The 22,169-nt window shown below is 55.3% G+C and overlaps 1 protein-coding gene across 2 annotated transcripts in view; it reads left to right on the plus strand.

The window, feature by feature from the left end:
- Positions 1 to 2,731: 2,731 nt before the first annotated feature.
- AP3D1 (adaptor related protein complex 3 subunit delta 1) overlaps positions 2,732 to 22,169 on the plus strand; it is a 48,716-nt gene continuing 29,278 nt past the window's right edge. Inside the window, exons 1-6 of one of the 2 annotated variants that reach the window (XM_032178977.2) lie at positions 2,732 to 3,071; positions 13,831 to 13,926; positions 14,730 to 14,810; positions 15,450 to 15,530; positions 20,435 to 20,542; positions 22,037 to 22,166. In XM_032178977.2, coding sequence (XP_032034868.1) covers positions 2,976 to 3,071; positions 13,831 to 13,926; positions 14,730 to 14,810; positions 15,450 to 15,530; positions 20,435 to 20,542; positions 22,037 to 22,166 — 592 coding nt within the window. In that variant the 5' untranslated portion in view covers positions 2,732 to 2,975. The remainder of the gene's footprint in view (positions 3,072 to 13,830; positions 13,927 to 14,729; positions 14,811 to 15,449; positions 15,531 to 20,434; positions 20,543 to 22,036; positions 22,167 to 22,169) is intronic. The other variant, XM_058428248.1, reaches the window with a different exon arrangement.

The raw sequence follows: 22,169 nt of genomic DNA on the forward strand, positions 1-22,169 counted from the left end.
TGGGCATGGTGGCGAGCGCCTGTAGTCCCAGCTATTCGGGAAGCTGAGACAGGAGAATTGCTTGAACTAGGGAGGCAGAGGTTGCAGTGAGCCAAGATTGAGCCACTGCATTCCAGCCCTGGTGACAGAATAAGACTGTCTCAAAACAAAACAAAACAAAAATAAATAAATAAATAAGTAAATAAATATTTTTGAGGCTGGGGCAGTGGCTCACACCTGTAATTCCAGCACTCTGGGGAGGCCGAGGAGGGCGGATCATCTGACATCAGTAGTTTGAGACCAGCCTAGCCAACATGGCAAAACCCAGTCTCTACTAAAAATACAAAAATTAGCTGGAGGTCGTGGCGGGCAGCTGTAATCCCAGGCTGAGGCAGGAGAATTGCTTGAACCCGGGAGGCAGAGGTTGCAGTGAGCTGAGATCACGCCACTGCATTCCAGCCTGGGCGACAGAGCAAGACTCTATCTCGGGCGAGGGGAAAGAAATCACAAGGACGTGCAGAAAATGTTTAGCACTAGCTTCCAATGCTAGCGCACAGATATTCTATTACCCAGCGATTCCTCTACCGTTCCCGATAGAAATGCATGAATACATGCTGTAAAGATATGGAGCCACCATGCCCAGCAGTTCCCCTCCTTTTTTTTTTTTTTTTTTAGCTGTCTCAAAAAAAAATCTTGCTCTGTCTCCCAGGCTTGAGTGTAATGGGGCAATCTCAGCTCACTGCAACCTCCGCCCTGTGGGTTCAAGCCGTTCTCCTGCCTCAGCCTCCCCAATAGCTGGGATTACAGGTGCCCACCACCATGTCTGACTAACTTTTGTATTTTTAGTAGAGGTGGAATTTCACCATGTTGGCCACGCTGGTCTCAAACTCCTGACCTCAAGTGATCTGTCCTCCTCGGCCTCCCGAAGTGCTGGGGTTATAGGTGTGAACCGCTGTGCCCGGTCCCCACCCCCTCTTTTTTTTTGAGACCGTGTTTCGCTCTTTTGCCCAGCCTAGAGTGCAGTGGTGTGATCTCAGCTCACTGCAGCCTCTGCCTTCTGGACTCATGTCATTCTCCTGCCTCAGTCTCCCGAGTGGCTGGGATTACAGGTGCCCTCCACCACATCTGGCTAATTTTTAAATTTTTAGTAGAGATGGGCTTTCATCATGTTGGCCAGGCTGGTCTCAAACTCCTGATCTCATGTGATCTGTCCCTCTAGGCCTCCTGAAGTGCTGGAATTACGGGTTTGAACCACTGTGCCCATCCTCCCCTCCGTCTGCCTTTTTTTTTTTTTTTTAAGATGGGTCTGACAGCTATATTGCTCTAGCTGTCCTTTATCTCCTGGGCTCAAGCGATTCTTCCTAAACTCTGGGATTTTATAGGTGTCAGCCATCCTGCCCCGCCAGGATATAAGTCATTTGTCAGATATATGTATTGTAAATATCTTACCCCAGTTTTTTTGTTTTGTTTTTTTGAGACACCAGACTACAGTGCAGTGGCACGATCTCGGCTCACTGCAACCTCTGCCTCCTGGGTTCAAGAGATTCTTCTGCCTCAGCCTCCCAAGTAGCTGGGATTACAGGCGCATGTCACCATGCCCAGCTAATTTTTGTATTTTTGGTAGAGACGGGGGTTTCACCATATTGGCCAGGCTAGTCTCGAACTCCTGACCTCATGATCCACCTGCCTCGGCCTCCCAAAGTGCTGGGATTACAGGCGTGAGCCACCGCACCTGGCCCATCTTACCCCAGTTTTTATTGCGATTACTTTCTCTCTCTCTTTTTCTTTTAGATGAAGTCTTGCTCTGTTGCCAGGCTGGAGTGCAGTGGCGCCATCTCGGCTCACTGCAACCTCTGCCTTCTGGTTTCAAGGGATTCTCCTGCCTCAGCCTCCCGAGTAGCTGGGATTACAGGTGTCCACCATCACACTCAACTAATTTTTGTATTTTTAGTAGAGACAGGGTTTCACCATGTTGGCCTGGCTGGTCTCGAACTCCTGACCTCAAGTGATCTTCCCGCTTCAGCCTCTCAAAGTGCTGGGATTACAGGCATGAGCCACCACGCCTGGCCAAGCTTCCAGAGCTTTTTTTTACAATCTCAATGATGTATCTCGGAGGGCAGAGACTCAGTATATCTCATTTACTGCTGCATGCCCAGCACCACTTACCATGCCTGGCACACAGAATGGGTCTTCGACAAATGTTTACTGAATGAATGACAATGCCGTAGTCCTGTCTCTGGCCTCATTTTCTTCCTGTGGGCATGTTAATGTCTGTCTTGCCCATTTCACCGGATGTTGTGAGGCTGCAGGAATCACAGGATCCGTTTCCCCACCCAGGCCTTGGGTTTGAATTCAGGCTCTCAGGCCGCGTCAGCTATTACACTCAGGAAAGGCGGAGCTCAAGTCTTCCTCGGGAACCTGCCGGCTAAGCTCCACGTGGGCGCCCCGCCCACATCCAGCCACGCCTACACCTGTCAGCTGATGGGAGGGTCAGGACCAGCATCTAAGGGGCGTGGCTAGAGCGCAGAACGAGGAAGAAGGCGGAGTTCCGGAGGCCACTGACCAATGAGAGCGCAAGTCTTTGGGCCGGAAGAGGCGGGGCCGCGAGCCGGAGAAGGTGGTGCCACATTTCCATTGGGCTACCTGTCGTCGTCAGGGAAACGCAGCGTCTCCCCGCTGGGGAGATGGCGGGGCGGGGCTTTCTGGGAGGCGGGGCTTCCGGGGCCGGCTCGGCTGGGACCGGGCGCCTGTCGTCAGCTGACCCGCCGCCATCTTGTCCGCCATTTGGAAGTGGCCCGGAGCGGGATCGCGGCATCTGCCGAGCGGGTCGCCGCCTTTGCCGCGGTCCTTGGGCCCCGCCGCCGCCCTGGCCTGGGAGCTTGCCCCGCCGCAGCGGCCGGCAGCGCGGCGCTCCGCGGGCGGCAGGCACGGGCTCCGGGCCCCCTCACGGCGCCCAGCCGCGGGCCTCCGGAGGCAAAAGCCCGTGGGCCGCCGCGATGGCCCTCAAGATGGTGAAGGGCAGCATCGACCGCATGTTCGACAAGAATCTGCAGGACTTGGTCCGCGGCATCCGTAACCACAAGGAGGACGAGGTGAGCCCGGCGCGCCAAGGGGCTGCTCGGCCTGGTCACCTCCCCGGCCCAGGGCCCAGCCCTGCTCACTGGGCCTGCTCGGCCTGCCGCCCGCCCGGGCTCTGTCTTAGTTGGAGGTCCCGCTTTGGGCTCCGGCCCTGCCTGGCCTGGGCCTGGGGCGCCGCCCACCTCCTCGGTCCCCCAGCCTCAGTTTCCCCCCGAGGGGCGAAGGCCGTGGAGCAGCACATCTCGGATCCTCGCCTCATCGGATCATCTGGGGGAAGCGCTGTTCAAAATGCAATGCCCTGGGCCCCGCCGATGGGTGCCCTCCCCCTGGACCCTCGGTTTACTCTCTCAGAGGGAGATTCGGGCCCACCTGCCCCCTGGCTCGGGCCACCCTCCCAGGAGACTTGCGAGGTCTCTGGGCAGAGCTTCTCCAACCTGAGTGTGTTTCCGAATCACCGATTAAAAATGCAGGGGCCCGGGCCCCGCCCCCGGACCCTCCCCGGGAGACCGAGGCAGGGGGTCCTGGGCCGTCCCTGGAGAAACTCCTTCTTCCTTGTGGGTCGTGTAAATGCGTGTCCAGGTCGCTCCCTGAGGCCTGGCTCGGAACCAGGCGGGGTCTTGGGGCCTTGCCTCCAGTGCCCCGGTTCCCAGGAAGGTGGGGCTGCTGCTAGGAGGGAGGAAGGACAGCGGCATCCTAAGCCCCAGTGAGGTGGCAGCTTGCGGGAACCTGGAATGGGGAAGCTGACTTCAAGTAGGAACCTTAAAGCCAGGGCGAGGAAATGGTTTTCCAGAAGTAAAATTGCAACTATGGGGATCGTTTCCTTCCCGCCCCTCCCTTCCCCCAACCTGTGACCTAGATTGAAGAAGAATGGGCACAGTGGCCACCAAGTGTCTGGCTTCATTAAGGATACCCGCGCAGCCCTTGGGCAGTGGGAGCCTTAGAAAGTGTCGTACCTGAGCGACTGCCTGCCTGCTTTCCTGCGTGGACAGCAAGGCCGGCGTGAAGGAGAGCCGCCGTCTGATACCGCACCAGTCCCAATACCAGAGGCTGTGTCCGGGACGAGGTGCCCAGGAGGGCAGGGAAGTTAAGGGACTTGCTTCCTGGCACCATGTCCCTCAGCCCATGTCCCTCTCTCTGGGAACCTGAGCTGTTGCCGTATTGTTACACCTTTACACTTTTCTGGAAGTGGTGTGGCTTCGCCTGCGCCCACCTTAATGAGGTCATTTTTGTTCTTCTCCACCCTCCTTCCCTTTGGCCTCCTTGGTTTTCTTCATCTCAGAAGCTCTTCCTAACTGCTTTAGTTACAACGTTTAACTAACTGGAGTAATGTTCAGATTCTTTGTGAGTTGAAAGCATCGCTGATGGGCCTGGTTTTTACTGAGCTTGGTTCAGCAGATTGGAAATGTGGTTTGCTTCCCGAGAGGACTTTTTCTGCACAGGCGGGATCTCCCAGCACCCGTCCCTGCCCCCTTCAGCGCATGTCACTGAGCAGCCTGTTCTGGGATCCTGATGATGGGCCAGGGGGGTCTGTCCAGCGGAGGACCACACCTCTAGTCTGGGGCGTGGTTTTCAGGGGGATGTGCCTGTCTTCACTGGGAAGCCCCTGAGCCTGGGTTTCTTCCTTTGGAATTGGTGTGAGTTGATAGCGCCTTCCCCACAAGCTTGGGCCCCTTCTAGGGGGTATTGGTGGTGGAAACATTTTTTTTTTTTTTTTTTTTGAGACGGAGTTTCACTCTTGTTGCCCAGGCCCGAGTGCAAAGGCGTGATCTTGGCTCACCACAACCTTCACCTCCCAGGTTCACGCGATTCTCCTGCCCCAGCCTCCTGAGTAGCTGGGATTACAGGCATGCACCACCACACCCAGCTAGTTTTGTATTTTTAGTAGAGACAGGGTTTCACCATGTTGGTCAGGCTGGTCTCAAACTCCTAACCTCAGGTGATCCGCCTGCCTCAGGTTCCCAAAGTGTTAGGATTACAGGCGTGAGCCACTGCACCCGGCTGGGAAACATTTTTAAAACAGGGCAGGGCTGTCCTTGAAAGTCCCAGGCTTCCTCATTGGCAGGTGGGTTTTGTCACTCAGGACACGCAGTGTCTGGGAATCCTGGCTTTCTCGCCGGAAGACCATTGTTATGGTCCAGAGGGTGGTAACTCAGGTGTTCGTGTCTGATTCTGGATGTTCTCTGCAGTTGCTGGAGTCTCCTGATTGGAGAGCAGCAAATGACCGTTCAATGACAGTTCTAGTCGTCCCCCCCAGCACCCCCACTCACTTTTAAACAGCAGCTGTCCTGTAGACTGTATGTTGTAGGTTCTTCCCTCCCGCGCACTGCACCCGCAACGAAGACTCTAGACAGTGTGCATTTTCTGCAGCAGTATAGTTTCCAAAAAAAGTTTCCATTTCGTAATAGATTTTCACCTAAAACTTGAGTGTGGCATCATGGAAACAAAGCTTAGCAATGACTTTGAAGGCCACGTGGAAAGGCAGTGCGACGGAGTGGAAATCGCATGAGCTTTGGGTGATCCGAGTCCAGGTGCTTGGGCTGACTGGCTGACTTCATGGGGCGGCCCATGGAGAGCCCCCTGCTCTGTCTCCTCCCGTGTGAGTGGAGATGACAGTCGCCTCCCTCCTTGCTGGGTGATGCAGAGGATGCTGCAGTGACACGCGGTTTCCTGGAAGCGCCAGAGCGCTGAGGTTGTCTAGTTCACTGTTTTCCAGTCCTCAAGCTGTGACCTCTTTGTGGGTTGTGAATTCAATTTAATAGTTATGCTAGGTAAGAAAAAGGAAAAGAAACTAGAAGAGACCCGAGTGCAGGCACATACAGTAACTGTCCTGTCCTGAAACTTTGATATCTGCATATGATATTTGTGTGCACATGTGAACGTATCGGGTTCCCATGCAAAACCCATCAAGATGAGTCCAAAAAGCGTAAGAAGTAGTGGTCTTGTGTATGTGTCTTGGTCCACTTGGGAGTGTCCTCAGCTTCTAAAGCTTGATAGAATTGGCACAAAAACCAAACGACTTAATATTTCATTCTCGCAAGTCCTTTTCATAGTTTTTGGAAAGTTTTCTCCATTTTTTCTTTCTTTCTTTTTTATTTTTATTTTTTTTTGAGACGGAGTCTCGCTCTGTCCCCAGGCTGGAGTGCAGTGGCACGATCTGGGCTCACTGCAAGCTCTGCCTCCCGGATTCACGCCATTCTCCTGCCTCAGCCTGCCGCCACCACGCCCGGCTAATTTTTTGTATTTTTCGTAGTGACAGGGTTTCACTGTGGTCTCGATCTCCTGACCTCGTGATCCTCCCGCCTTGGCCTCCCAAAGTGCTGGGATTACAGATGTGAGCCACTGTGCCCAGCCTTTTTTTCTTTTTTCTTTTTTCTTTTTTGTTTTTTTGTTTTTTCCAAGTCAAAGTCTCACTGTGTTGCCCAGGCTGGAGTGCAGTGGCACAATCTTGGCTCACTGCAACTTTCACCTCCTGGGTTCAAGCAGTTCTCCCTGCCTCAGCCTCCCTAGCAGACTCCAACTCAAAAAAAAAAGAAAGGAAAAGATATAAAGATATTAAGTTTGAACTGTGTTTTGTTTTTTTTTTGAGTCAGAGTTTTGCTCTTGTTGCCCAGGCTGGAGTGCAATGGCGCGATCTCGGCTCACTGCAACTTCCGCCTCCCAGGTTCAAGCGATTCTCCTGCCTTGCCTCCCTAGTAGCTGGGATTACAGGCATGCGCCACTACCCCGGCTAATTTTTTGTATTTTTAGTAGAGACGGGGTTTCACCATGTTGGTCAGGCTGGTCTTGAACTCCCGACCTCAGGTGATCCGCCCGCCTTAGCCTCCCAAAGAGCTGGGATGACAGGTGTGAGCCACCGCGCCCAGCTGAACTGAGCGTGTTTTCTCTCTTAATAACGTCCGTCATTCCACTACATCAGCATCTGCCCCTCAGCACTGTGGGTGTTGGGGCTGGGTCATTCTCTGGGTAGAGCTGTTCTGGGCACTACAGGGTGCTGAGCTGCATCCCCGCCCCCACCCACTCCCTGCCAGGGGCTCCTCTGGTCATGCCAGCCACAGGTGTGCACAGACCAGAGTGTCTCTTGGAGGCAGAATCAACCCCAAATTAAAAGCCCCTGACCCCACTTGATGGTAAGAAAAGTCTCCCAGAATTCCCGAATGCCTCCCCGTTGTCCTGGTGCCCTCATCCCCCGTGCTGTTACGGTGGTGGTGGACCAGAAGGTGTAGATTGTAAATGCGCTTTTTTTTCCCTCTGAGCTTTAATTGCAAAATATGTAGCGTATAGGACATTGTACAGCTTTTTCTTTTTTTTTTTTTTTTTTCTTTTTTGAGACAGGGTCTTGCTCTGTCTGTCGCCCAGCTGGAGTGCAGCGGCACGATCTTGGCTCACTGCAACCTCTGCCTCCTGGGTTCAAGTGATTCTGCCTCAGCCTCCGAAGTAGCTGGGATTACAGGTGGCCGCCACCACACCTGGCTGATTTTTGTATTTTTAGCAGAGACAGAGTTTCACTGTATTGGCCAGGCTGGTCTCAAACTCCTGACCTCAAGTAATCCACCCACCTCGGCCTCCCAAAGTACTGGGATGGCAGGTGCCCGGCCTGTACAGCTAATTATTATGGTAATGATCCTGACTTCTGTAAGTTTAATTTCCTTGACTTGCTTGTAGTTTTATCACTTAAATTCGTGTCCCTGAGCCGTAGATATGATTGCCTAAGGTGTGTGTGCTTTGCTGCCGTCATGGTGGGGAGGGAGCTGTCCTCGGTCCTTGCCGTGGGTGGCTGTGCTCTGTTGTTTACACACAGCTTCCATACATAGTCGGACATGTGGGTGGTTTCCATGTGGGGTCGTTTTATGAATGGACTCAAGCCATAGAGGTGTGCAGCGCGCCCAGCCCTCAGGACAGCGCCCTCTCCCCACAGAACCGCTCCCAGCAGCAAGCATGAAAGCCGCAGCCTGGCCTCCCGCACCGCCAGCAGGGCTGGGGTGTTTGGGGGGTGCAGCCGTAGTGTCAGCTGCCCTGCTTATGAGTGCGGTTCACTCGTTCATGGGCATTTAGCCGCTTGCGTTCTTCCTGGAGCTCTCTCTTCAAAGAGACTTGGGCCTCTTTGTCTGTTTTACTCCTTTGCAGGGGTTTTCAAAAGGCAATCTCTGGGCAGAAAGCTCGGTGTGTGTGTGTGGAGGTGGCTTCAAGGCCGAGCCATGTGGGTCCTGGAGGGGTGTGGGTGGGGGTGAGCTCTGGCCTTGTAACCGGCTTCTGGGTGATGCTTACTTGCATTGAGCTTTGGAGAGCCAGGAAGACCAGAGGGCAGGAGTGGTGACGCCAGCCCTGGGTGTGCTCTGGCCCAGCCTTGGCACTGTGGACATCAGGCTGGATCGTTCTTGGGGTGGAGGCGTTGGGGCACTGCAGGGCACTGAGCAGCGTCCCTGGCCTCCACCCACTCCATGCCTAGATCTCTGCAAGTCATGGCAACCACAGATGCTGCAGACATCGCCCAGTGTCCCCTGGAGGGGCAGAGTCACCTGCTGGGAACCACTGCCCTAGGAGTTCTTGGATTGGCTGGTGGCTGACTTGTCCACGTGGCAGTGAGACAGGCGGAAGGATGCGGGGACCCCGGGTGGCCTGCTGAGCATCCACCATGTGGCCCACTCTGTGCTGAGTGATCCCTAATGTTCCTGCTCATCTGTGACCAGGGCCTGAGGACCCTCCTCTGCTCTGCCCAGGCCTCCAGCCCTCAGGGAGCTGCGGTCCAGGGGGAGTCTCACATCCTTCCTGGAGTTTTGTCCTGTCCTGTGATGCTGCTGAGCCAAGGTGGTTCCATTCTTTGAACAGTTGTATTGAGATATAATTTACATGCCATAAAATCTGCCTATTCTAGGCATGAAATTAAGTAGATTTCAGTATATTTACAAATGTACAGTGATTCAGCACAATAAGTTCAGAACAGAGAAACTGCATGCCTTGGCGACCACTGACCTGCTGTCTCTGTGGAGTTGAGCCAGAAGGGTTTTTGTTTGCTTGTTTCTTTGTTTTTGGAGACATAGTCTCCCTTTGTCACCCAGGCTGGAGTGCAGTGGTGTGTGATCTCGGCTCACTGCAGCCTCTTCCTCCCAGGTTCAAGCAATTCTGCCTCAGCCTCCTGAGTAGCTGGGATTACAGGCATGCACCACCATACCAGGCTAATTTTTGTATTTTGAGTGGAGACGGTGTTTCACCATGTTGACCAGGCTGGTCTTGAACCCCTGACCTCGAGTGATCTGCTTGGCCTCCCAAAGTGCTGGGATTACAGGTGTGAGCCACTGCGCCCCGCCTTGATTCAGAGGGTTTTAATGGTGACCGTACCACCCCACAGACGTCCAGGCTGAGCTGAGGGCTTCGAGTTACAGGACTGAGCACAGAGACGGGCTGGGGCTGGACTAGACGGGGCCGGCCGGGGTCTGGTCCTGGACAGGGCTGTTTCTGGCTTCTGCCCTGTTGGGTGTTAGTGTGCCGCACCAGCCTCAGTCGTGGGAGTGGAGGTAGGTCCCGGTGTGGGGGCCTCGGTTCCATGCTGCCTCAGGGTGGCCGTGGCCGTGGCCGCTCCGCTCCTGGGTGCAGAGGGAGTTGAGCCTGTCCATAACAAGAGGATAAAGCAGGACGGCGTCCCGGGCTGTTGAAAGAGCAGTGCGCTCCGCGGGAGAAGCTCCTTTCATGCTGCTTCTGGGGTTTTGGGGTTCAGTGGCTTTTCTGTTTGAATTTGAAGTGTTGGTGATCGTGGATGTTAACTTACCCTGGCCAGGATGGACCAGTTCGCCGGCGCGTCCCCTTTCCTGACCCAGTTACTGTTGGGACTTGGAATTCTTTTTTTTTTTTTTTGAGACGGAGTTTCACTCTTATTGCCCAGGCTGGAGTGCAATGGCGCGATCTCAGCTCACCGCAACCTCTGCCTCCCGGGTGCAAGTGATTCTCCTGCCTCAGCCTCCCGAGTAGCTGGGATTACTGGCATGCACCACCACGCCCGGCTAATTTTGTATTTTTAGCAAAGATGGGGTTTCTCCACGTTGGTCAGACTGGTCTCGAACTCCCGACCTCAGGCGATCCACCCACCTCGGCCTCCCAAAGTGCTGGGATTACAGGCGTGAGCCACCGCGCCTGGCCAAGGCAGCACTTTCACTTATTTCCTTTTTTATTTTTATTTTTTGAGGCAGTCTTGCTCTGTTGCCCAGGCTGGAGTGCAGTGGTATGATCACGGCCCACTACAGCCTTGACTTCCCCGGCTTAATCAGTCCTCTTACCTCAGCCTTGCAAGTAGCTGTGACTACACAATGCGCCACCACGCCCAGCTAATTTTTTATCTTTTGATTTTTTTTGAGACAGGGCTTCAAAAACCTCCTCTCTACACAAAAATACAAAAATTAGGCAGGCGTGGCCTGGCGTGGTGGCTCACGCCTGTAATCCTAGCACTTCGGGAGGGCGAGGTGGGCGGGTCACCTGAGGTCAGGAGTTCGAGACCAGCCTGGCCAACATGGAGAAACCCTGTCTCTACTAAAAATATAAAATTAGCCTGGCATGGTGGCTCACGCCTGTAATCCCAGCTACTTAGGAGGCTGAGACAGGAGAATCACACTTGAGCCTGGGAGGCAGAGGTTGTGGTGAGCCAAGATCACACCATTGTAGTCCAGCCTGGGCAACAAGAGCGAAACTCTGTCTCAAATTAAAAAAAGAAAAAACCCCTCAGAGCCCCCAGTGGGGTGAGGGGGACCAGGCTTTGCTCTCATGAGCTGGGTGAGCTCCCAGGCCCTCAGCCTGCATGCGGCTCAGCGGCCTGGCTTCCCTCAGCCTCGCGGCCACATGGAAAGCACCATGGGATGTGCCGAGGGTTCAGCTTGTTGGTCTTTGAGCTGGACAGCCCCCGAGGATCAGCTGCTGAGGTTGTGACCACGTGGCCTCCCTGGTCTCAAGATGCTGACTTAATTCATTGGAGGCGAAGGACTGAGAATCGGAACTTTAAAACTAGAAAAAGCGCCGGCCAGGTGCGGCGGCTAACACCTGTAATCCCAGCACTGTGGGAGGCCAAGGTGGGAGGATCACTTGAGGCCAGGAGTTCAAGACCAGCTTGGGCAACATAGTGAGACCCCGACTCTACAAAAGTAAAAAGTGTTAGGTCGGGTGCAGTAGCTCACACCTGTAAATCCCAGCACTTCGGGAGGCTGAGGCTGGCGGATCATGAGGTCAAGAGATCGAGACTATCCTGGCCAACATGGCGAAACCCCGTCTCTACTAAAAATACAAAAATTAGCTGGGCATGGTGGTGTGCCCCTGTAATCCTAGCTACTCAGGAGGCTGAGCCAGGAGAATCACTTGAACCTGGGAGGTGAAGGTTGCAGTGAGCTGAGATTGTGCCATTGCACTCCACCCTGGCATCAGAGCGAGACTCCGTCTCAAAAAAAAAAAAAAAAAGATGTTTGTTTGCGTGAGGCTTGGTCTGAGAGGAGTTACTTGGACTTTATCAGAAGTTAAAAAGCCAAGAGGGAGTCCCAGGGTTGTGACCCACTGCCAAGTTCCTGGAAAGCTGACTAGTGGCTGGGCGTGGTGGTGCACACCTGTGGTCCCAGTGCTTTGGGAGGCTAGCGGGGAGGATCACTTGAGTCTGGGGTGTGGAGGCTGCAGTGAGCGGTGATCTCACCACTGCACTCCAGCCTGGGCGAGAGAGTGAAACCCCGTCTAAAAAAAAAAAAAGTCAAGTAAGTTGACTGGCGCAGACCCACCACATTGTGTGTATCCATTCATCAGCGGCGAGTGTGGGGGCTGTTCTTGTTTCAAGCCACTAGAAATGGTGCTGCCATGTGTGTTCGTGTGCTTGTTTTTGTTTGGACACCTGTTTTCCATCCCCTTGGGTGCACGCCCAGCAGTGGGATTGCTGGGGCGGTAACTCCACGTGGAACCTTGGGGGAACCCCAGGCTGCTTTCCACGGCAGCCGCGCCGTTTGACATCCCCCATGCCTTCCTGAGGGTCTGAGCTCTCCACGCCTGTGATGGTCTTTTTGTTCTTTTCCTTTTACATCAACAGTCCTGACCCTTTGAGCAGGAGGAGCGGGTTATCCGTGCTCCGGGGATGGGAGCACAGTCCTGGGGCGAGGGGTAGTAATTTGAAGCCCGTCTGGAGGATTGGGTGACACTCGTTGCATTGTACAGAGTTGGATCATAAAACATTCAGGAAAATATGATGTGTCTGTGCCCTCCCCCATCCCCCCACTCCCCCACAGCTGTGGCTCCTTCCCCAGCCTGGTGCAGCTGGCTGCCGAGGTTGGGGTGTGGTCCCGGGTGACATGAGTGGTGGGTACTCCCGGGGCTGCTTTGAGGCCAGCCACAGTGGGTCTGGGGACAGAAGCATGATGGGGTGGGCTTGCCATCCTTGCCTCTGGTGGGCAAAGCAGGAGGAACATTGCATCCCGACGGAGGGGCTGGCAGGACGGGGCCCGGGCAGCCGTCACTTCTGGACTGTCGGATGATGGAAAGGGGCTCCTGTGCGTTAGGAGGGCTTGTCGTGGTTGCCTCATCGTCCGCTGATGGAGGCGCTCCAAGCCTCTGCTGCTCCCTCCTCTCTCTCCTCCCAGGTGGGGTGGGTTGTCTCTGGGGCCAGCATGGCATCGACCCGGCTTGTCTCTGGTGCGACGTTGGGTGCCTCACGTCTGCCTGTCCCTTGGGAACCTCGTCTGCCATTCTGGACCTCGTGCCTGAGTTCGCTTGGGTCAGAACTGTCCTCGATGGTGTTCTGGAGACACACACAGTTAGTGAGCAGGCCCAGGGGGATCCAGACACACCAGACACATCCCCCTAAAACCTGAGCGCGGTTTTCTTTTTTTTTTGAGACGGAGTCTCGCTCTGTCCCCCAGGCTGGAGTGCAGTGGCGCATCTCGGCTCACTGCAAGCTCCGCCTCCCGGGTTCACGCCATTCTCCTGCCTCAGCCTCCCGAGTAGCTGGGACTACAGGCGCCCGCCAACATGCCCGGCTAATTTTTTTTGTATTTTTAGTAGAGATGGGGTTTCACCGTGTTAGCCAGGATGGTCTCGATCTCCTGACCTCGTGATCCGCCCGCCTCGGCCTCCCAAAGTGCTGGGATTACAGGCTTGAGCCACCGCGCCCGGCCTGAGCGCAGTTTTCACAGCAGCGAGAGTCACACTGGCTGAAGGTGGGAACGCCCCACATGTTCGTCCACCAAGGAGTAGGCAAACGGTGGGGTGTGTGTAGCGGAATGCTGTGCGCCACCACCACGGCCAAGTTCCAGAACATTATCAGCCTAGGAAGAAAGGGAACCTTCCCCGCCTCCTCCCCCAGCCTGTGGCACCCACGCATCCCCTTCTTGTCTCTGGACTGGCCTGATCTGGACGTTTCACAGGAAAGGATCACACGGCGTGCTCTCTTATGTCTGGCTTCTTTCCTTTTTCGTTTTTGAGACGGAGTCTGGCTCTCTCACCCGGGCTGGAATGCAGTGGTGTCATCTTGGCTCAGTGCAACCTCTGCCTCCCAGGTTTAAACAATTCTCCTGCCTTAGCCTCCTGAGTAGCTGGGATTACAGGCGCCCGCCACCACACCAAGCTAAGTTTTATATTTTTAATAGAGACAGCGTTTCACCATGTTGGCCAGGATGATCTCAAACTCCCGACCTCGTGATCGGCCTGCCTCGGCCTCCCAAAGTGCTGGGATTACAGGCATGAGCCACCGGGCCTGGCCTGAAATAATTATTCCAGCCCTTTTAGCTAGATGTCTGTGATTTCTGCGTTTATCCCCCATTGTAGGCAAAATACATCTCTCAGTGCATTGATGAGATCAAGCAGGAGCTGAAGCAGGACAACATCGCGGTGAAGGCAAACGCGGTCTGCAAGCTGACGTATGTAAGTGCCTCCCAGTGGCCCGCGCCCAGCACTGTCGGGCTGCTTCTCCGCTCAGCGCGTGTCCCCTGTTCATCAGCCTGTCTGTCCACCTGTCAGTCATTGGTACCCCCCGCTGTCGGTGAGCCACTCAGGGCCAACCCAGAGTCCTGGAGCGGAGAGCCATGATTGTCACGTGGCTGGCAAACAGGCCAGAGGGTGGCAACCCACAGGCCCTGGTGGTAGCCCTGAGGGAGCCCCATGGGGTCCTCTTCAGGGTGGGGTTCACTAAGGGCGCCCCTCGCCTGCAGCCTTGGCTCCCACCACTGGCTGGGCCGGGACGTCTAGTGGGGAGAGCTGGGGCCCTGGACCTTCCTGGGCTGGTTCCCTTCCTGGCTGCAGTTCCAGGTCAGTGCGTGAGCTGGGGACGGGCACTCCTCCCTCTGGCCTGTTTCCCCGTGGGAGGTAGCGAGACGAAAGGCTCGTCCAGGGTCCCCCATGCTGCTGCTTGTCTCGTAACTATTTCAAGGAGCTGATTCGCCAAGGGTTGGTAGGGGAATGTAACCAGTGCCCATAAGTGTCAGTTAGCCAATTGCAGACATTGAGCCTCTTTTTAGTGCCTGTCACTAACCTGTCCCTGTAGCTTTTAAATGTCAGAGTCGTTTGTCAAAAGGAGAAATGAAAGGCCCCAGGGGTATGTATTGGGTGGTTTGTTGACAGTGAATGAGTCTGTTCCGTGTGCTGGGAGGGAGCACTTGATGCCGCGGCTGAAAACCTTTGTCTCCGCTTTGGCTTGTGAGTGCAATTTCCTGTGCGTCCCTTAACAGTTACAGATGTTGGGATATGACATCAGCTGGGCCGCCTTCAACATCATAGAAGTGATGAGTGCCTCCAAGTTCACCTTCAAGGTGAGGTTCTGGGACGGCGAGGCTGCTGGGTGGGGAGTGATTACAGGTGTGAGGCATCATGACCGTCCAATTTTTATTTAATTATTATTCTTGAGACAGAGTCTTGCTCTGCTACCCAGGGTGGATTCAGTGGCCTGTAATCCCAGCACTTTTGGAGGCTGAGACAGGCGGATCACCTGAGGTTGGGAGTTCGAGACCAGGCTGGCCGACATGGTGAAACCCCATCTCTACTAAAAATACAAAAATTAGTGGGGCGTGGTGGCGCGCGGCTATAATCCTAGCTACTCGGGAGGCTCAGACAGGAGAATTGCTTGAACCCAGGAGGTGGAAGTTGCAGTGAGCTGAGATCATGCCATTGCACTCCAGCCTGGGCAACAGAGCAAGACTTTGTCTCCAAGAAAAAAAAAAAAAAACACATACATATTCCAAACTCTGGGAATTTCATCATGGAATTTTGAAGAAATCTGGGTTGGTTTTCAAGTGTGGGTTTGTTCCCGCTTGCTGGTGGCCCCAACTTCCAGGCTGCAGGGCGTTGCTTCTGGGCTGGTGCTGCCTGGTGTGGACGCTGCAGAGCAGAGCTGGGAGCTCCTGGAGGCTGCAGGTGCCCAGCCTCTGATGTGCTCGTCTGTTCTCTCCCAGCGAATCGGATACCTCGCTGCTTCCCAGAGCTTTCACGAAGGCACCGACGTCATCATGCTGACCACCAATCAGATCCGTAAGGTAGGTGTTCCCGGGCCGGGGCCGCTCTGTGCTGAGTGCAGCCTGCCCCTGCCGGAGCGTCTGGTTTCCACATTCGTCTTCCTGTGGGCAGCAGGTGCCTGTGGCCCCCTTGAGTGCGAGCGGGGTTTACACTGCCACAGTCTTCCCGGCAGACACAGAGAAGAGGCCCGGTGGGTCTGAGCCTGCGCTCCCTGGTGGGCTTGTGAGGTGGAGGGATGCTGAGCGGTGCAGCGGCCCCTTCCCTCGCTCACTACCGGAGGGGCCGGTGAATGGGGCTCCAGGGTCCACTCGCGGCTGGCCTCTGCGGTCGCCCTCTTTCTTCCCTTCTCCCCTCATGGTAGTGCCTGCTGTAGCTGTGGGCCCTTCCCTGCCCGTGTGGGGTGCTTCCTGCCCGCGGCTTCTTTTGAGTCCCACGAGGTGCATTTTTCAGCACCATGTAAATGTTGCATTTTGAAATGGTCACAGAGGTCATTGGGTAGTAAAGGTCCTCCTTGGCCCCGAGCTCTGAACACCTTTGGTTCCCGCCTCTCGATGGAGGGGTTGGGGTGTTGGAGAATCAGGCCCACCCTTCTCATGGGGAGCTGGCCCCTTTCTGGCCCCAGAGGCCACATCAGAGGCCACGGTCCTGGTTCTCCAATGTCCATGTACAAGGGCGGGACCCTGTGGCTGTTTTGTCAACCCCACAGGGTGACCTGAAGACCAGGGCTGGGGGCTCCCAGCACGCTGAGGGACAGGTGTGGGGGCACTGGCTGTGACTGATGTTCGGCACAGGGTGTGGTGCAGGTCCTGGGACTGTTGGCTCTGCTGGGCTCACCGTTGTGGGCAAGGTTATGGAGCTGGGCGTCCTGCCTGGGCCGCGGGCGACATGCGCCCTAGATGCTGTGGGGCTCTTGGGTCATGGCCATGTAGCAGGAGGGGCCTGGGTGGGAGTCTGGCCTGCTGAGAGGAGGATGGGAGTGGGTTTTGTAGGTGGTAACTTGGAGGGAGGAGGGTGGAGGGCTCTGGCCACCCTAGATACCCGGGTGGCAGCTGCCCAGCAAGGAGGGCCACATGTCGTGCCCAGCTTTGTGTCTCTTGCTGATTGGCTCGGCACAGCCCGTCCCTGTGTGAGCAGCTCACTGGGGACTTAGATCCACCGCTGCCTTGCCGGGTGCTCGGGGCTGTTAGACCCTGTGTGTCAGGCACCGCTCTGACCTGGTGCCTGCCGATGCCTGCCGCTGGCCTGGCCTTGGACGCAGGTGGGCCCTGGCTCGGCCAGTTAGCACCTGCTTTCTCTGTGTAGGATCCCGTGCTTCCGATGTTTGCAGTCCACTGTGTCGTTTGTTTTGTTTTGTTTTGTTTTGAGACTGAGTCTCGCTCTATTGCCCAGGCTGGAGAGCAATGGCGTGATGTCGGCTCACCGCACCCTCTGCCTCCTGGGTTCAAGCGATTCTACTGCCTCAGCCTCCTGAGTAGCTGGAATTACAGGTGCCCGCCACCATGCCTTGCTAATTTTTGTATTTTTAGTAGAGATGGGGTTTCACCATGTTGGCCAGGGTGGTCTTGAACTCTCAGCCTCAAGTGATCTGCCCACCTTGGCTTCCCAAAGTCCTAAGATTACAGGCGTGAGCCACTGTGACTGGCCTCATTTTGTTTTTTATTTTTTATTTTTTGTTTTTATTTATTTATTTTTTTGAGACAGAGTCTTGCTGTCGCCCAGGCTGGAGTGCAGTGGCGCGATCTCAGCTTACTGCAGGCTCCGCCCCCCGGGGTTCACGCCATTCTCCTGCCTCAGCCTCCTGAGTAGCTGGGACTACAGGCGCCCGCCACCTCGCCCAGCTAATTTTTTTTATTTTTGAGATGGAGTCTTGCTCTGTCTCCCAGGCTGGAGTGCAGTGGCGTGATCTCGGCTCACTGCAACCTCTGCCTCCCGGGGTCAAGCGATTCTCCTGCGTCAGCCTCCCAAGTAGCTGGGATTACAGGCATGTGCCACTACACCTGGCTAATTTTTTTGTGTTTTTAATAGAGACAGGGTTTCACCATGTTGGCCAGGCTGGTCTCGAACTTTGGACCTCAGGTGATCTGCCCACCTCAGCCTCCCAAAGTGCTGTGATTACTGCACCTGGCTTGTTTTTTAATAAAAAAAATTATTTTCTGGGCTGGGTGCAGTGGCTCATGCCTGTAATCCCAGCACTTTGGGAAGCCGAGGCGGGTGGATTACCTGAGGTTGGGAGTTTGAGACTATCCTGACCAACATGGAGAAACCCCATCTCTACTAAAAATACAAATTAGCCAGGCGTGGTGGCACATGCCTGTAATCCCAGCTACTCAGGAGGCTGAGGCAGGAGAATTGCTTGAACCCAGGAGGCAGAGGTTGTGGTGAGCTGAGATTGTGCCATTGCACTCCAGCCTAGGTGACAGACCGAGACTCCGTCTCAAAAAAAAAAATTATTTTCTTTTTTTTTTTTTTTTTTGGGAGGGGGGATATTTTTAGTAGAGACAGGGTTTCACCATGTTGGTCAGGCTAGTCTTGAACCCCTGACCGCATGATCTGCCCGCCTCGGCCTCCCAAAGTGCTGGGATTAAAGGTGTGAGCCACCACGCCCAGCCCCCAAAAAATTATTTTCTTACTTTTTTTTTTTTTTTTTTTTTTTGAGACAGGGTTTTGCTCTGTCACCCAGGCTGGAGAGCAGTGGCGCAATTGCAGCTCACTGCAGCCTCGACCTCCTAGGCTCAAGCGATCTCCCTGCCTTAGCCTCCTGAGTAGCTGGGACTACAGGCATACACCACCATGCCTGGCTGATTTTTTTGTATTTTTTGTAGAGGCGGGGAGGGTTTCACTACATTGCCTAGGCTGGTCTCGAACCCCTGGGCTCAAGTGATCCTCCTGCTTCGGCCTTCCAAAGTGGTAGGATTACAAGTGTGCGCCACCACTTCCAGCTCACTGTGTTATTTTATTTTATTTTTTGAGACGGAGTCTCACTCTGTCGCCATCTGGAGTACAATGTCGGCTCACTGCAACCTCCACCTCCTGGGTTCAAGCAATTCTCCTACCTCAGCCTCTCAAGTAGCTGCACTACAGGTGTACACCACCATGTCTGACTAATTTTTTGTATTTTAGTAGAGACAGGGTTTCACCATGTTGGTCAGGATGGTCTCGATCTCCTGACCTCGTGATCTGCCTGCCTTGGACTCTCAAAGTGCTGGGATTACAGGCGAGAGCCACCGCTCATGGCCACTGTGTCCTTTTAAAAGAACCAGTTGGCCCTGCATGGTGGCTCACACCTGTAATCCCAGCACTTTGGGAGGCCATGGCGGATGGATCATGAGATCAGGAGTTCAAGACCAGCCTGGCCAACATGGTGAAACCCCATCTGTACTAAAAATACAAAAATTAGCCGGGCGTGGTGACACGCACCTGTAATCCCAGCTACTTGGGAGGCTGAGGCAGAGAATTGCTTGAATTTGGGAGGCAGAGGTTGCAGTGAGCTGAGATTGCACCACTGCACTCCGGCCTGGGGGACAGAGTGAGACTTGTCTCAAAAAAAAAAAAAAAAAGCTGACCTTGTCATATTTTGACCACAGAATGTTAACCCTGAAAACGGATCTTGGTAGATGGATATGTAGATGAAGTCTTGGGAGTTTCCTTAAGAAAATATCTCCCCAAGAGCAGGTTTGTGGTATCAAGAGAGGATTTATTTCCCCAAGTGCTGAGACAGGAGCTGGGGCAGATGCTGTATTTTATTTTATTTTATTTTATTTTATTTTTACTTTATTTTTTTTTTTTTTTGAGACGAAGTCTTGCTCTGTCGCCCAGGCTGGAGTGCAGTGGCACGATCTCGGCTCACTGCAAGCTCCGCCTCCCGGGTTCACGCCATTCTCCTGCCTCAGCCTCCCGCGTAGCTGGGACTACAGGCACCCGCCATCACGCCCGGCTAATTTTTTTTTGTATTTTTAGTAGAGACAGGGTTTCACCATGTTAGCCAGGATGGTCTCGATCTCCTGACCTTGTGATCCGCCCGCCTCGGCCTCCCAAAGTGCTGGGATTACAGGCTTGAGCCACCGCGCCCGGCCCAGATGCTGTATTTTAGTGAGAGCTGCGGGAGTGAAGAGCTGGGGCAGAGTCCAGGGGAGGGCGTGGGCAGCTGCCAGCTGAACTTTGAGAGGGGCCCAAGGGCGCTGTTCCTGAGCCCTTCCCCTCAGTTGTTGGGGAAAGGGACCCCAAATGGAAGCAGCGTCTCTGAGGACCCCATCCTGTGGGGCTTTCCTGCCCGTTCTGTGCCAGGCCCAGCACCACTGTCTCTGCAAGCTGGGAGCTGCCAGTGATAGGTGAGGGCAGCCCTGGTTTCAGGCCTGGAACGCTCTGCTCTTGCACCGGGGGTGGCCCTTCCCCACACTTGCAGTGGCTTGTGACAAGCGCCTCTGTCCCAGGAGGTGCCAGGAAACTTGGTTGATTCCCACGCGGAGTGCTTCAGTTTGTGGCTTAGACCTCCCTGTCCCCAGCCCTGCCCATCCAGGAGGAGCCAAGAAGCTCGGTTGATTCCCACCCACAGAGCGTTTCAGCCTGTGCCTCAGACCTCACTGTTCCCAGCCCTGCCCACCCAGGAGGAGCCAAGAAACTCAGCTGATTCCCACACACAGAGCACTCCAGTCTGTGCCTCAGACCTCAGTGTCCCCAGCCGCGCCCATCCTGGCTCCTCTCTTGGTGACAGAGTCTCCCATGGGCTGTAAATTGTTCCTCCTTGTCCGAGTTCAGCTCCAGACCCCTCAGCAGCAGGGGTGCTAAGGCACAGCTGCACCCCAAGAGGATATGCCGAGTCCTGGGGTGTCCTGGGAGAATTTCGCTCCTGCTGCTCCTGGCGACCCAGGCGTCGGATGTGCCACCCAGGGCATCCTGGCCACGACCCCTTTCTCTCGCTTTCCAGGACTTGAGCAGCCCCAGCCAGTACGACACAGGCGTTGCACTGACGGGTCTGTCCTGCTTCGTCACCCCAGACCTTGCCAGAGACCTGGCAAATGACATCATGACACTGGTGAGTTTGTAAGCCTGCCCACCACCCCTGCATGTCTGCTCTGGGAAAAACTGGGTCAAAGTGGCATCCCTGGGAAGCTTGGCTATGCGGAAACCGGCCGGGGTCCCTGGTGCGTGGCCTGCCTGAGATGGGAACCAAATCACTGTCAGCTGGTGGAGTGGCTCTTGGGCCGCTTTGATTCCTGCGTGTCTTGAATTTATGTTTGAAATCATCTTGCCGAGAGGAGGAACAGGGTCTCCCTGACGGGCCAGGCCTGGTGGGGGATGTTTGCCCCAAGGTCTGACAGTGGCTCCTGTCTGAGCTGCCACTGGGCTTCTGTGTGGTTCTCTTTCCTCCATCCCTGACCACAGCTTGACTCCTCCCTGCCACTCTGGTTGTCAAAGGCTACACCCCCGGCTGTGACAGTCTAAAACCTGGGAAGCCCCTGGAAATTTTGGCCCCAGAAACATCTGTTTTGTGCCTGACCTAACCTCCAGCTCATGAGGGGGGACCTTTGTTCCTTTTCATTTAAAAAACAGCAGCCAGATTAACAGTGTGGAGGGGTTATGGTTTCCTCCCTGGGAAGCGCCGTCCCCGTGTGGCTGCCTGTCCGCCCAGAGGTGTCTAGATCGTGACCGGTGGGCGCTGTCCCCACGTGCCTACATCTGCCCGGAGGTGTCTTAAATCGTGACTGATGGGCGCTGTCCCCGCGTGGCTGCCTGTGTGCCCAGAGGTGTCTAGATCGTGACTGATGGGCTCTGTCCCCGCGTGGCTGCCTGTGTGCCTGGAGGTGTCTAGATCGTGGCTGATGGTCTTGGAGATTGCCAGCACAGCCTGCTGAGCTTCTAGATCAGGGATCAAGCAGGCTGCGGCACATGGCCAAATCCAGCTGGCTGCACCTTCTTTCCACGTGTCATGTTGTCTCTGGTGGCCTTGGCTGTGAAGGGCACAGCCGTGTGGTCATGACAGGCCGTCTGGCCCACGAAGCTGAAAACACTGACTGCTGGTCTCCACAGAGTGCTGGCTCCTCTAGAGTAAAGCAGTGGGGAGCCCACGAGAGAGTGGATGTCAGTGCCCCATCATGGACTGGCTCTGTCAGGACCAGGCAGTTCGAGGCAATGCCCTGGGTCTGATAGATGGGAGGGCTCCCGCTGGGGAGTTTGAGCAGCTGCAGGGCACAGCTGTGGGGAGCTGGGCTGTAGGCTGTGTTCCCAGCACACCCGGGTTCCCTGCATGACTTTCCAGCCTTCTTCCTCCCACTGTGGGACCCAGGACCCTGGGGCAGGAAGGCCACAAGGGAGGAGGGCTCGATCTGGAGGGCAGGCCTGAGTCAGGGGCACAGCGAGGCTGGCTTCCATGCCATCCAAGATGCTGCTCTGTGGCCCCTGGGGCTGGTGTGCAGCCACAGCCTCAGGCTGGAGGGTGTCTCCTCCCTGTGGAGGAGGCGGCGGGGAGGGGTGAGAGCAGGGATGAGGCGCGGAAAGCCCGCGCAGGCTGAAGCCCGCTGCTCCGCAGATGTCACACACGAAGCCCTACATCAGGAAGAAGGCCGTGCTGATCATGTACAAGGTGTTCCTGAAGTACCCTGAGTCGCTGCGCCCTGCCTTTCCCCGGCTGAAGGAGAAGCTGGAGGACCCCGACCCCGGTT

Source organism: Hylobates moloch, unplaced genomic scaffold (assembly GCF_009828535.3).
Source record: "Hylobates moloch isolate HMO894 unplaced genomic scaffold, HMol_V3 SCAFFOLD_15, whole genome shotgun sequence".
NCBI lineage: Eukaryota > Metazoa > Chordata > Mammalia > Primates > Hylobatidae > Hylobates > Hylobates moloch.